This window comes from Urocampus carinirostris, chromosome 11, assembly GCF_059441175.1.
Source record: "Urocampus carinirostris isolate Australia breed hairy pipefish chromosome 11, RoL_Ucar_1.0, whole genome shotgun sequence".
Classification (NCBI taxonomy): Eukaryota; Metazoa; Chordata; class Actinopteri; order Syngnathiformes; family Syngnathidae; genus Urocampus; species Urocampus carinirostris.
Window position 1 is genome coordinate 26,081,839 of NC_142359.1, and position 11,586 is coordinate 26,093,424.

An 11,586-nucleotide genomic window follows, 5' to 3' on the forward strand; every position below is an offset into this window, starting at 1 on the left:
AAATTTGATTTCATTTAAAAATAAAATAACATAGAAACACAATTAAATAATAAATAACAAAATCAGGACAAGCACGGCGGCGCAGTGGTTAGCGCTTGTGCGGCACAGTTCATGTCATGGGAACCTGTCGTGGGTTCAAATCCAGCTCCGGACTTACTGTGCAGAGTTTGTATGTTCTCCCCATGCTTGCGTGGGTTTTCTCCGGGCACTCCGGATTCCTCCCACATTCCAAAAACATGCATTTCAGGTGAATTGAACTGTCCAAATTGTCCCTAGGTGTGAATGAGCGAATAAGTTATCTGTCCCTGTGTGCCCTGCGATTGGCTGGAAACCAGTTCAGGGTGTCCCCTGCCCGGAGATGGGCTGTTTTTTGTAAATTGTGACTCTAAAAATGCAACTCAACATACAAATATTCTTTCACTCAGTTCAAACTCATACTGCTATTCCCACCGTTTTGGGTCAACAATGGGTATCCGTAGGCTGGAAAGGGGTCGATTAAAAGAGCTCAGTAAACTTCATACAGGATTGTGTGAGCTGACACCGCCTGGATCAGTGGTTTGGTCCCCTTTGTTTGACGCTGGGCCATGGCGGCCTCAGGCCTCATCCAGGACAACGATGACGGCGACATCCGCCCCCACGTGGAAGTCACCGTTGCTGAGGCGACGCCCGCGCCCCCGCCACCTGTGCCCGAAATCCTTGATGGCAGGGGGAAACGCAACAAAGCCGCCAACATCCTCCAGCAGAACCGTCTGGTCCAAACACTAAGCGAGAGCCTGAAGCGCCACTGTGACTACGTAAAGAGCTCGGTGGAGGAGGATAGTGCTGAGCAGCTACCGAAAGAGTGGTGGAAGACAGGCGTGGCTTTCCTTTACACCCTCTTCAACTTGCTGTTCACCACCGTGGTCATCACCATCGTGCACAAAAGGGTGCCTGATAAATCAGTCAGCCCGCCGCTACCCGACAAGTTCTTTGACTACGTAGCCCGAGTTCCTTGGGCGTTCACAGTAACTGAGGTCAACGGGCTGATCCTGGTGGGACTCTGGCTGATCCAGTGGCTCCTCCTCAAGCACAGGTCAGCAAATTACTTTAATCCCTTTAAGGCGAGAGGCGTGAATGTTGCCCTTTGATCCATACCGGTATCCTATGTCTTTCCCGGTGCCTTTCCCAATGTCACATGATGCTTCCCTGGCAACCCGTGACTCTTTCCTACGACTCTTTATTGTAACTCATGACCGGCACTCTGTGGCCCTTTCTCCAGCTTCCTGGAACCCTTTCCTTGTGACATGTGACCCACACCAGTATCTTCTCACCTTTTACCAGTGCCCTTTGAACCTTTCCTGGAATCCTGTAACCCTTTCCTGGCGCCTTTCCTGACGGCCAATCTCTACTGACATGCTGATGCCATCTGGTCCTTTTGATGGCATCCTCTGAGCGTTTTACCACTCCCTGTAACCCTTTCCCGACTTGCTGTGACTCTTTGCTGGCATCTTTCCGGGTGCCCTGTGACCCTTTCCTGGCATCTTTTTCTCAATTTCCTCCACGATGCCCTATGAACCTTGGCCAGCATCCCTGGCTTTTTCCTGGCATCCTGGGACCTTTTCCCAGCTCCTTTCCTGATTCTGTTTTACCCTTTGCTGTCATCCTTTGACCCTCTTCTGGTGTTCTGTGACCCTTTTTCAGCACCCCGTGACCTACTCCCGTAATTCTGTGACCCTTTTCCGGTTTCCTGTGACCCTTCTCCGGTGGTGCCTTTTCTGATGCCATGTGTCCCTTTGCCGTCATCTCGTGACCCTTTCCAAAGCACCCTGTGACTTTTTTTCGCGGTAGGGCCATAATCGGACGCCGCTGTTTCTTCCTGATTGGGACACTCTATATGTACCGCTGCATCACCATGTACATCACCACACTTCCGGTGCCTGGAAGACGTATGGTGTGCGCGCCCAAGGTAGACAAATGTTCACAAGCCTTCCCACAATCTGGTTTGCTTATGTTGATGTGTGTTGCCGTCAAAACTTACAGTTGTACAACGACTCGGCGGGAAAGATTTGGAGGATCGTGCGGCTCATCTTCGGAGGAGGTCCGACACAAATACAAAAACACGCAATTGTAGCTTAAGTCACGTAAATGTGACTTGGGGCCCCAGAGACCTCTTTTAATAATTCATTTTAATGAAACACTATGAAATCCACTTTTTCTTCCACTGTTTCCTTCTCTAGCCAATAATGTTAGCCATCTGGCTGCAGACTGTAGCTCACAAAGTCCCTTGAATCATGAATTTTAAATTTTTTTCCACTGTTTCGTTTTCCAGGCCTTCAATTTAAACAAATGGCTGCACGATATGGCTTGTCAATAGCCGTATTGTTAGCTGTGTTGCATACTATTCTATAGTTCAGTAATTCATGCATCCGGCACATGTCGGCTTCTCGTGTTTGACTTTTTTTCCTCTGATTTTTCACTAGCCACTCATGTTAGCCTCCTTGTTACCAGCTATGGCTTTCTGAGTAACCCTGGTTCAGGCATCTTACACTTTTTCCCCAGTGTCTCCTTTTGTAATGTAGTTTTTCCTATAAAATCTCATAAGACCCTGGTGGATGGATAGTCTTTGAGGGTCTGGAGGTATGCTCCCCCGGAGAAAAAAACGTGTACGTTTTAAATTCAAACACATCCATCTGGTGCATTTATAGAACAAAATTAAGAGGCTCGATTTATGATGAATGTGTGTAAACTATTGAATTATAAATAAACAAAGCATGAGACAAATAATGTATTAGTATTCTGTTACAGTTACAGAAAAAAGAGGTAATAAAATTACAGGTATATCTTGGGGCGGCAGTAGCTCAGGAAGTATAGCGCTTGTCTTGGGATCAAGGGATCCCAGTTCCTGGCTTGTTTGTGTTACATCTCAAAGTGTCCTTGGGTAAGACACTGAACCCCTAATACCCCAAATAAGCAGGTTAGTGCCTTACATGGCTGCAAGGCCACTATTGGGAAATGTGGAGCACATTGTAAAGCGCTTTGGGAAGTCATTGACTTGAAAAGCGCGATATGAGTCATTCCTAAGACTTAAAAAGTGGTCGGCGGCGCCCTCTATTGGCTGCGGCTGCATCGGCTCGCTACAACGGGTCAGGTGCAATCGACATTTCGTTCTGTGTACATTGTTACACAGAATGACAATACAAGGAAATTATTATTATTATTATTATTATTATTAAATGCACATCATTTCATTTCATGAGAGGCTATGAATCAGCAAACGAGTCACACCCACAAAGCATGATAATTGAGACAGGAGTATAATGCACAAAAAATCTGCTTGTCATCTAATTAGACTAAGCAGTGTTGTTCAGATGCTGATGCTGTACTATTTTAAGGTATTTTGAGTAAATAGACCAAATCATCGATATGAGTTTTAATTTCAGCTCACTGGAATACTCATCAGTGATTTAGGAAATTGCAGTATTAAATTACAGTAGCACTGCTTTGGTGATTGCTGCTATGATGCCGGTTCTTTAGTGGTTAACAGGAGGTTATTGTAACACGCAACCAAACTTGGGGAGTAACGGAATACATGCTACGGCGTTATGTAATCAGAATACAAATAATGTATTAATATTCTGTTACAGTTACAGAAAAAAAGAGGTAATCAAATTACAGGTATATCTTGGAAAAATAAGGATTACGATGCAGGATTACAATTGTACATGAAAGCATATTTACTGTATGTTGCACAATTCAGGGGACAATATTGAAGTCCGGTGTGAGTTAGTTTTAACAGTTTTTATTTTCATCATTCCCAATACCTTTATTTACATTTGACCTGACTGTTTGCTCCTCTCTTTCTCTGCCGTCTCATTCCTTTCACACACATGCAACGGTGCGCTCAAGACCCCTGCCGCTGCCCCAGGTGCCTGACTACAAAACATGACTATATGACCAAAAACATTGCCATACTAACAGAAAAGTGCTATGTAATTAAAGTGCAACTAACAAGAAAACATCAACAAATATGACCATACTGTATAAATCAAATAACATAAGATGAAATTATTAATGCAATTGAATGCTTGTGTGGCTTTTTCCACAGCCTCCTTTTAAGTATCTAATTATTCACTTATTGCACTTATTCATACGAGTCTCTCATTTACACATTCATAATGTGCTAATGGACAAATTGTGTCTATCAAAAGTGAAATCCCTGACACTAAGGGGAAAGAGATGGCAAGACGTCCCGGAGTCATTTATAAATTTAGAAAGTGAACCTTTCGTGTGTTTAAAGCAATATTGGCTTCTTAATGTAAACTAAAACAAAGCCCATCTTATTATTCTTGTGAAGAGATTTTTGCTCAATATTTTTGCTCAATACATTACACTACGGGCAGCACGGCGGGGCAGTAGTTAGCGTGTGTGCGGCACAGTTCTGAGGTCATGAGATTAAACCTTCCTGTGTGGAGTTTGCATGTTCTCCCTGTGCTTGTGTGGGTTTCCTTTGGGCACTCCGGTTTCCTCCCGCATTCCAAAAACATTCATGTCGGGTATTTTTTTTTTAATTAACTGAAATATTATGTACCAAATTAAGTAATAACTCATTTCAAAAATGTGTTATAACACCATAATATTATAGCATTTGTTTCAATCTACAGCAAACTTTTACATAATTTAAACGTATATGTTGTTTATACATGGGCTCCAGCAACACCGCGACCCTACTGAGGATAAGCGGTGCAGATAATGGATGGATGGCTGTTGTTTATACCAAGCAACATTACGCATCATGGCGTTTGCGATCATTCGTATAATCTCATCTCATCTCATCATCCGTACCGCTTATCCTCATTAGGGTCGCGGGGGGGCTGGAGCCCATCCCAGCCATCTCCGGGCAATGGGCAGGGGACACCCTGAACTGGTTGCCAGCCAATTGCAGGGCACACAGGGACAGACAACTCATTCGCTCATTCACACCTAGGGACAATTTGGACCAGCCAATCCACCTGAAATGCATGTTTTTGGAATAATGAAAAATAAAATTCTTTTTTTATTATTAACTTCACATTTATATATCTATATATTTAAAAATATTGTTTATTTTTTTAACAATGCAAGTTTGAGACTCTGGCGAGACCATTCAACCCTGGCAGCCCGCCAGACTCTTTCTGTGGTATGGGGAAACACTGCTTTCCACTCATGTTAGCCACTTGGTTTCAGGCTAGGGCTCGCCGCAAACAGCTATTGTAGATGGTCTGCGTATAAAGCTTGTTTTGTCCTTTGGTGTCACTCGCTTTTCACAGCTGCTCGGGCGTCTAGTGCTTATTACATTTCATTTTTTTCCCCACTGTTTCCTTCTCTAGCCAATCATGTAGGCCATCTGGCTTCAGGCTATGGCTTGCCGCTATTTTTAACTGCTCTGTGTACATAAATCTTGCTCTTGCGATCTTTTACTTGCCTTTTTAGTTCTGGCTCACCGCTTAAGTTATCCACTTACCTAAGCGCTCAGCGACTCCAGTTTTTGGCCCTTTTCAGCTGCCGGGTATAACATGAAATAAGCCTCCCGAATTGTATTCCCCGGGTGTTTGTAGTGTGTCGTCTTCCAATGCTTCAGCTCCCTTCTAAAGCTTTTCAAATTTTCAGGCTTGTCCCTGACCGGCTCCCACTTGATGTGTGGTGACTTCCTGTACAGCGGCCACACGGTGATGCTGACGCTGTCCTACCTCTTCATCAATGAATGCTAGTGTGTTAGGACCCAAACGGCACCGGGGCCATCTTTCTAACAGGCATCAATGGTGCTCCACTGATTCTCCCTGTGGGATGTGCTGGTACCGCTGGTTGTGTTGGTTGCTCAGCGCCTCGGGCGTGCTCTGCATTCTGGTGGCGCACGAGCACTACAGTATTGACGTTCTGGTGGGTTACTTCGTCACTACCCGACTCTTCTGGTGGTACCACACCATGGCCAACACACACGTAAGCTATTATTTCTACTGTTATTATTATTGGGTTCCATAATGAGCTGTCTGTCCCTGTGTGCCCTGCGACTGGCTGGCAACCAGTTCAGGGTGTCCCCTGCCCACTGCCCGGAGATGGCTGGGATGGGCTCCAGCCCCCCCGCGACCCTACTGAGGATAAGCGGTATGGCTAATGAAATGAGATGAGATCATTTGGCTAAAGAGAGGGGCAGGATGAAATAAATTACCTTTTTTATTTTCTTTTTTAATCAGATATCTTGGTAATGCATGAGGAAGAAAGAAATCCTGTTTTTTCTAAAGTGAATTCATGAGTAAATATATACACATATTTATGTCCACCCCACCGCCCTAATAAGGATAAGCGGTACAGCTGATGAGATGAGATTTATGTGCTTGTTATATTTTTTTAATTAAAATAAATTCCTTAATTTATTATATATATGCGTTGCATCTTCTATTAATATGTGTATATTTTTTGTTTTAATTCAAGATTACAAGTAAATAAAGGAGAAATATATTTTTTTAAAAAAGGAACGATACTGGCTGACTTTTTTTTCTGCTTTTTCGTCAGGCACTCCGCCGGGCACCGAACAACCTGCTGTCGAGAACCAGAGGCGTGTTCAGGAGAGTGAGCGATTGCTATCGCTAGCTATCGCTAGCTTCTGAACGGCCAATGATTATTGAGCGCTCGCGTGCCCGAGTAATCACGGGAGAAAGACCGCTTACTTTGATTTCCAACATGGCGTCGACAGTGCAGAAGATGGAGGATCTCACCCTGACGAGTGCTGTTGGCGATGTAATATATCGTCTTACATTGCCTGGTAATGTTTGTGAACAATGCAAGACAGGTATGACCCTTCCACTGCGTTTAGGATAAACTTAACTGTGTCAATATGCGAACTGTCGCTCATATAAGCCAACTCGCTCAAAGCAAGCTGTAGAACGAAATCCATTGTACTGTCGTCGGCCATTTTGGATCAGTAAGGCAATCACAGTGAGCGATTACAAAACGTTCAGCAGTGCGCGGCAAGCGATTAACAAGAGACTACATGTCTGATCACTCTCCTGAACACGCCTCTGGTGGAACACTGCCTTCAACTTCCTGGAGAGCCCGTCCCTGTCGTCTTCTGGCCGCTGGCCCTGCCGTCCTCCTGCCGGCAGCGCTACCGCGAGGTGGAAGGAGCCCGGGATGAATAAAGAACCCCGAAGTATCTGATAAAGTATCTACAATGGTTTGCCATTTTCACTTTTATAGACGTGATTGCCAAATACTCACAAGAAAGTCATCATGGAATGTTATTGGCCAAATAAAAATAACTCTGCCCACGCCCCAGAATTTTTTGGCCCATCTTAAACTCCTCCCATGAAAGAGGCCTGTTTTTCCCATTTAATGTTCTGTTTCCTTCTATTTGGTACAAATGAAGATTAAAACTAGCTAAACCATAAAATACAAATCCGGTTCTAAATTTGATCTGAGTTCTCAAATTCAATGAAAGTCACAGCTTAAAGTTGTGAATTCTCTCCCAGAGCGGTCGAAAGGAGCCAATAGCCAATTGGAATCGCAAACTTCAGCAGATAGCACAAAAATCTATTTAAAATCCTGGTCAAAGATTGCAAGAGCAAGCTTTATACACTAGGAGTGACGTACTATAATAATAGCCGATAGTGGCAAGCCAACAGTCTGAAGCCAAGTTGCTGACATGAATAACAAAAGAAGGAAACTGGGTGGAAAAAATTCTGGACTCACCAAGTTATCATTCAGATGAATTATCAGCTTCAAATACGGAAGACAGCTAAATGGTTGATCTATAGATAATTACTAGGCTTGATGTCATAAATGAAAACACAAATGAAAAAATGATTTATTGACGTAAAACATCATTATTGGATATTGGACAAAAACTGAACAAGAAAATAACCAAGATCTTCAGAATTCAAAAACATCAATCCTGCTCCATGATGGGAAAACTAACGAACAAAACATGAAAGTAAGAGGACGCAGGAAATGTTAGAACACAGACTAGATCCATCTGAGCAAAGAGGACAACACGGGATACAATGGAACACAACAGACCAGATAGAAGACACAGGGAACAATCCATCCATTATCTGCACTACTTTTCCTTAGTAGGGTTGTGGGGGTGCTGGAGCCAATCCCAGCTATCTTTGGGCAGTGGGCAGAGGACACCCTGAACTGGTTGCCAGCCAGTCGCAGGGCACACAGGGACACATCTAGGGACAATTTGGACCAGCCTATTAGCCTAGCATGCATGTTTTTGGAATGTGGGGGGAAACCGTAGTGCCCGGAGGAAACCCACGCAAGCACTGGGAGAACATGCAAACTCCACACAGGAGGTTCGATCTCATGACCTCCGAACTGTGCCGCACATACGCTAACCACTGCTGCCCGCAAGGAACCAACTCACACATAAATAGAACAACTAGATCCAACACTTACTAGCTTAACTGAAAAAACATGGAACTAGGATGACACACTAGACCAGGGGTCGGGAACCTTTTTGACTCAAAGAGCCATAAAAGCAAAATATATTAATTTTATTTTGGGAAAGAGCCACACCATATATTATGAGACAAATTTACTAAATTGCTAAACCCGCGCCCCAGACAAAAGCTTAGTCTTCAGCACATCTCTTTTTGATGATTTGATAAAAATTATGAAAAGGGGGTTTGGGGTTTTTAAGGGTTATTGATCTATCTTCGTTATTCATTATCCATTATCCGTTATCGGTCAGTTCATAATACGCTACAAAGCCTAGGAGCCGGGACACTTACTCTCAGCCAAAAGGCCAAGCTAAGGTCCTAGCCCTAAAGCCTTGCTGCGATCATTGCGAATGCACCGTTCCCGGAGGTACTGCAATACCGGGCCGATGCGTGGAGTGGACAGAGCAAGCTCTTATTCCATCTCCGGAATGCAAAAATCAAAGGCCAAGCTAAGGACCTAGCATCAAAGCAAGGCCAAGCTAAGGGCCTAACTTCAAGGCCAAGCTAAGGACCTGGCATCAAAGCCTTGCGTGCTTCAACATTAGTATCAGACTGAGAATAATGCCAGAGCCCGTGTCCCAAAATCAACAAACATACCACTTTAAACTTGTGTCTTTCTTGCAATTACTCAAGATCGGTTAAACTCATTTTGACCCTTTTTTTCCACACATATTGGTTTCAAAACCAGATGTAAGCAGTTATTTTGTAAAAACGTCACAACATTCTGCAAACAGGGAGCCTGATGTGCTTATCTATGGCGCAGACGGCGTAGGGCGAGAGATGGGAGGGAGTGCTTGCACTTTTTGCATAGCTCCACCCATCCCTCCCACTCACCCAATCAAAAAACTTTAAATTCTCTTCCGGTGTTTTGGCGTATTTACAGTGTGTTCTGTGGATTCATCATAAGGTATCTGAACCTCACCTGGGCGCGCCCGGCTCAGGCTGACTTCTGCCACATACGCCAGTGCCGCCAGGCAAGAGAAGACGCTGGACGCCACCCGGTGGTCGCGCACCTCGCCAAAGTCCACGCGGCCCCCATGGAAGCGCAGCGGGAAGATGACGGAGGCCGACAGGCACAGCAGCCCGGCGTAGCAAGCCGCAGTGATGGCCAAGGAAGTTGGCCCAGGACACCGGCGCCCGCCCCTGTAGGTGCAGTAGCTCCACCAGCAGGACCACTGCACTGGTAGCGAAGCTCAACGCCCAACAGAAGATGCACCAGGTGGCCATGCGGTCGGATGGTAAGCGAGCTCCGTGCACTGACGCGCTCAAAGCCACACAAGTGAACAGGAGGGCAGCCGAGCGGGCGTACAGCAGGGGGGACCAGGTAAAGGACGTCCAGGGCATGATGGCGCCGTGAGTACGTGGAGCTTGATTAGACAAGAGGGAATGGGGAAAGAAAAAGTCATGTTCTGTCTCATCTTTCATGTTTTTTCCTGATGGTCATTGTTAGTATTCCACATTTTCTGAATTGTCAAGTCATGGTCCAGTCACATTTCTTTGTATAACTCTTAGTCACTGATGTTTTGTCGAATTTCATGGTCTCATCTTTATGGCACTCTTGTAGTACTTCTGTCCATGTGTGAGAATGTTTGTGTTATTTGTTTTTCAGGTTTTGTTTTGTTAGCGCAAGTGTCCCAACATTTTCTGCATTGTCTCCTTTCATGTTTTGTTCAGTTAGTGTTCCAATTTATCCTATGTTATTTTTCTTTCACGTTCTGTTGGCTTAAAATTAGTGCTCCAGCATATCCTGCATTATCTCCTTTTCGTGTTTTGTTCAATTACAGTCGAGTCATATTTATTTGTATGGCCCTTAATCACAAAAAGTCTCAAGGGCTGCATAGAAACCACCATTACAACACACCCTGATGTGATAACTACATGAAGGCAAGGGAAATCTAAACAGAAATGTGTTGTTTGGTTCCCTTGTGGGAACATGTCTTGTACTACTTTTCTGTTTGAGCCTGGTTTGTGTTGAAACATCGAGTAGTATAGTTTTCTTGAGTATGTTCCCTGTATCTCCTTCCTTTCAGTTTTGTCCAGTTAGACAACACGAGACATGCTTGAGTGTTGTATTTCATGTTTTGTTCGGTTAGAACCAGTTGATATCCCAACATATCAATCCATCCATACATTTTCTGCACCGCTTATCCTCAGTAGGGTCGCAGGGGTGCTGGAGCCCATCCCAGCTATCTTCGGGCAGTGGATACCCTGAACTGGTTGCCAGCCAGGCGGAGGGCATACAGGGGCAGACAATTCACTTGCTCATTCACACCTCGGGACAATTTGGACACAGGAAGGTTTGATCTCATGACCTCAGAACTGTGCCGCACAAGCGCTAAACACTGCGCCGCCGTGCGGCCCATCCCAACATATAATAGGTCTTTACTTTCATGTTGGTTTCCTTTAGCTGTAGTTAGTGTTTCAACCCGGCGAAGCAGGGATGTGCAGTCCAGCCTGAAGCTCCTGGAAAATATCCTTCAGTTCATGTGCACTATTCCTTATCTTGAAATCATTTTTTGCAATCTTATATTATGTCTGTTTGAGATTTGCTGGAGTTATATCATGTGTTGTAGCACTCTTATGTTTGTTTATTCTCTGTTTTATGTAGCTGTCATGTATAGTGTCTTTACATGTTATGTTCTGATTCCATTTCTTTAATGTTTTTAGAAGTTCCCCAAAAACTTTAAAATAGCTATAAGAACGTTTTGTGGGCAGGATTCAATTACATTATTTGAGTATTTTCAAACATTAAAAACTCATTAAATAAATAATAAAGTTTAAATATAATAAAGTAGTCCCGTTCTGAGCTTCTTTTAATTTCCTTCCTGGAGCAACAGACCACCCATAGGAAGTTGCAAAAACAGCAAGCGGATGCTGGCAGAATGTAACAAAACCACGAAAAAACTTTAAATATGTTCCGTGTAGACAAAACTAGTCGTAAATGCACCTTACCTGAATTTTCGGCTGATGTCCACTGATGAAATTTCCTCAATTTCTGGAATGCACGACCCCTTTTCTTCCCTGACCATATTTGGTAAAAGCTAGTTACGTCATGATTGAAACGAATGTTGGTAAAGTTTGATCAGCAAAAGTGTCCTAACGAAAAAAAAAAACAATTTTGTTTTTA

At 44.0% G+C, this 11,586-nt stretch overlaps 1 protein-coding gene and 2 pseudogenes across 2 annotated transcripts; 1 reads left to right on the top strand and 2 right to left on the bottom strand.

Annotated features, from left to right (window-relative positions):
- Positions 1-522: 522 nt before the first annotated feature.
- LOC148356948 (phosphatidylcholine:ceramide cholinephosphotransferase 2-like) lies at positions 523-7,293 on the top strand (annotated as a pseudogene). The gene is made up of 7 exons (XR_015852069.1): positions 523-1,072; positions 1,828-1,945; positions 2,020-2,077; positions 5,626-5,721; positions 5,789-5,955; positions 6,529-6,566; positions 7,035-7,293. The product of XR_015852069.1 is annotated as a phosphatidylcholine:ceramide cholinephosphotransferase 2-like (transcript).
- Positions 7,294-8,804: 1,511 nt separating this feature from the next.
- Positions 8,805-8,942, bottom strand: LOC148356949 (U2 spliceosomal RNA; annotated as a pseudogene).
- Positions 8,943-9,396: 454 nt separating this feature from the next.
- On the bottom strand, positions 9,397-11,510 carry LOC148356950 (uncharacterized). The gene is made up of 2 exons (XM_088347455.1): positions 11,412-11,510; positions 9,397-9,826 (listed from the first exon to the last, which is right to left on the bottom strand). Exons 1-2 carry the CDS (start codon positions 11,486-11,488, stop codon positions 9,397-9,399), a joined length of 507 nt encoding a protein of 168 aa, XP_088203581.1. The 5' UTR covers positions 11,489-11,510.
- Positions 11,511-11,586: the final 76 nt, after the last annotated feature.

Excerpts from the sequence above, each read along its gene's own strand:
- LOC148356950 (XM_088347455.1), bottom strand. The coding sequence starts at position 11,488 with ATGGTCAGGGAAGAAAAGGGGTCGTGCATTCCAGAAATTGAGGAAATT. Across the intron at positions 9,827-11,411 it reads GACATCAGCCGAAAATTCAG|CTCCACGTACTCACGGCGCC; the intron begins GTAAGGTGCATT and ends TGTCTAATCAAG.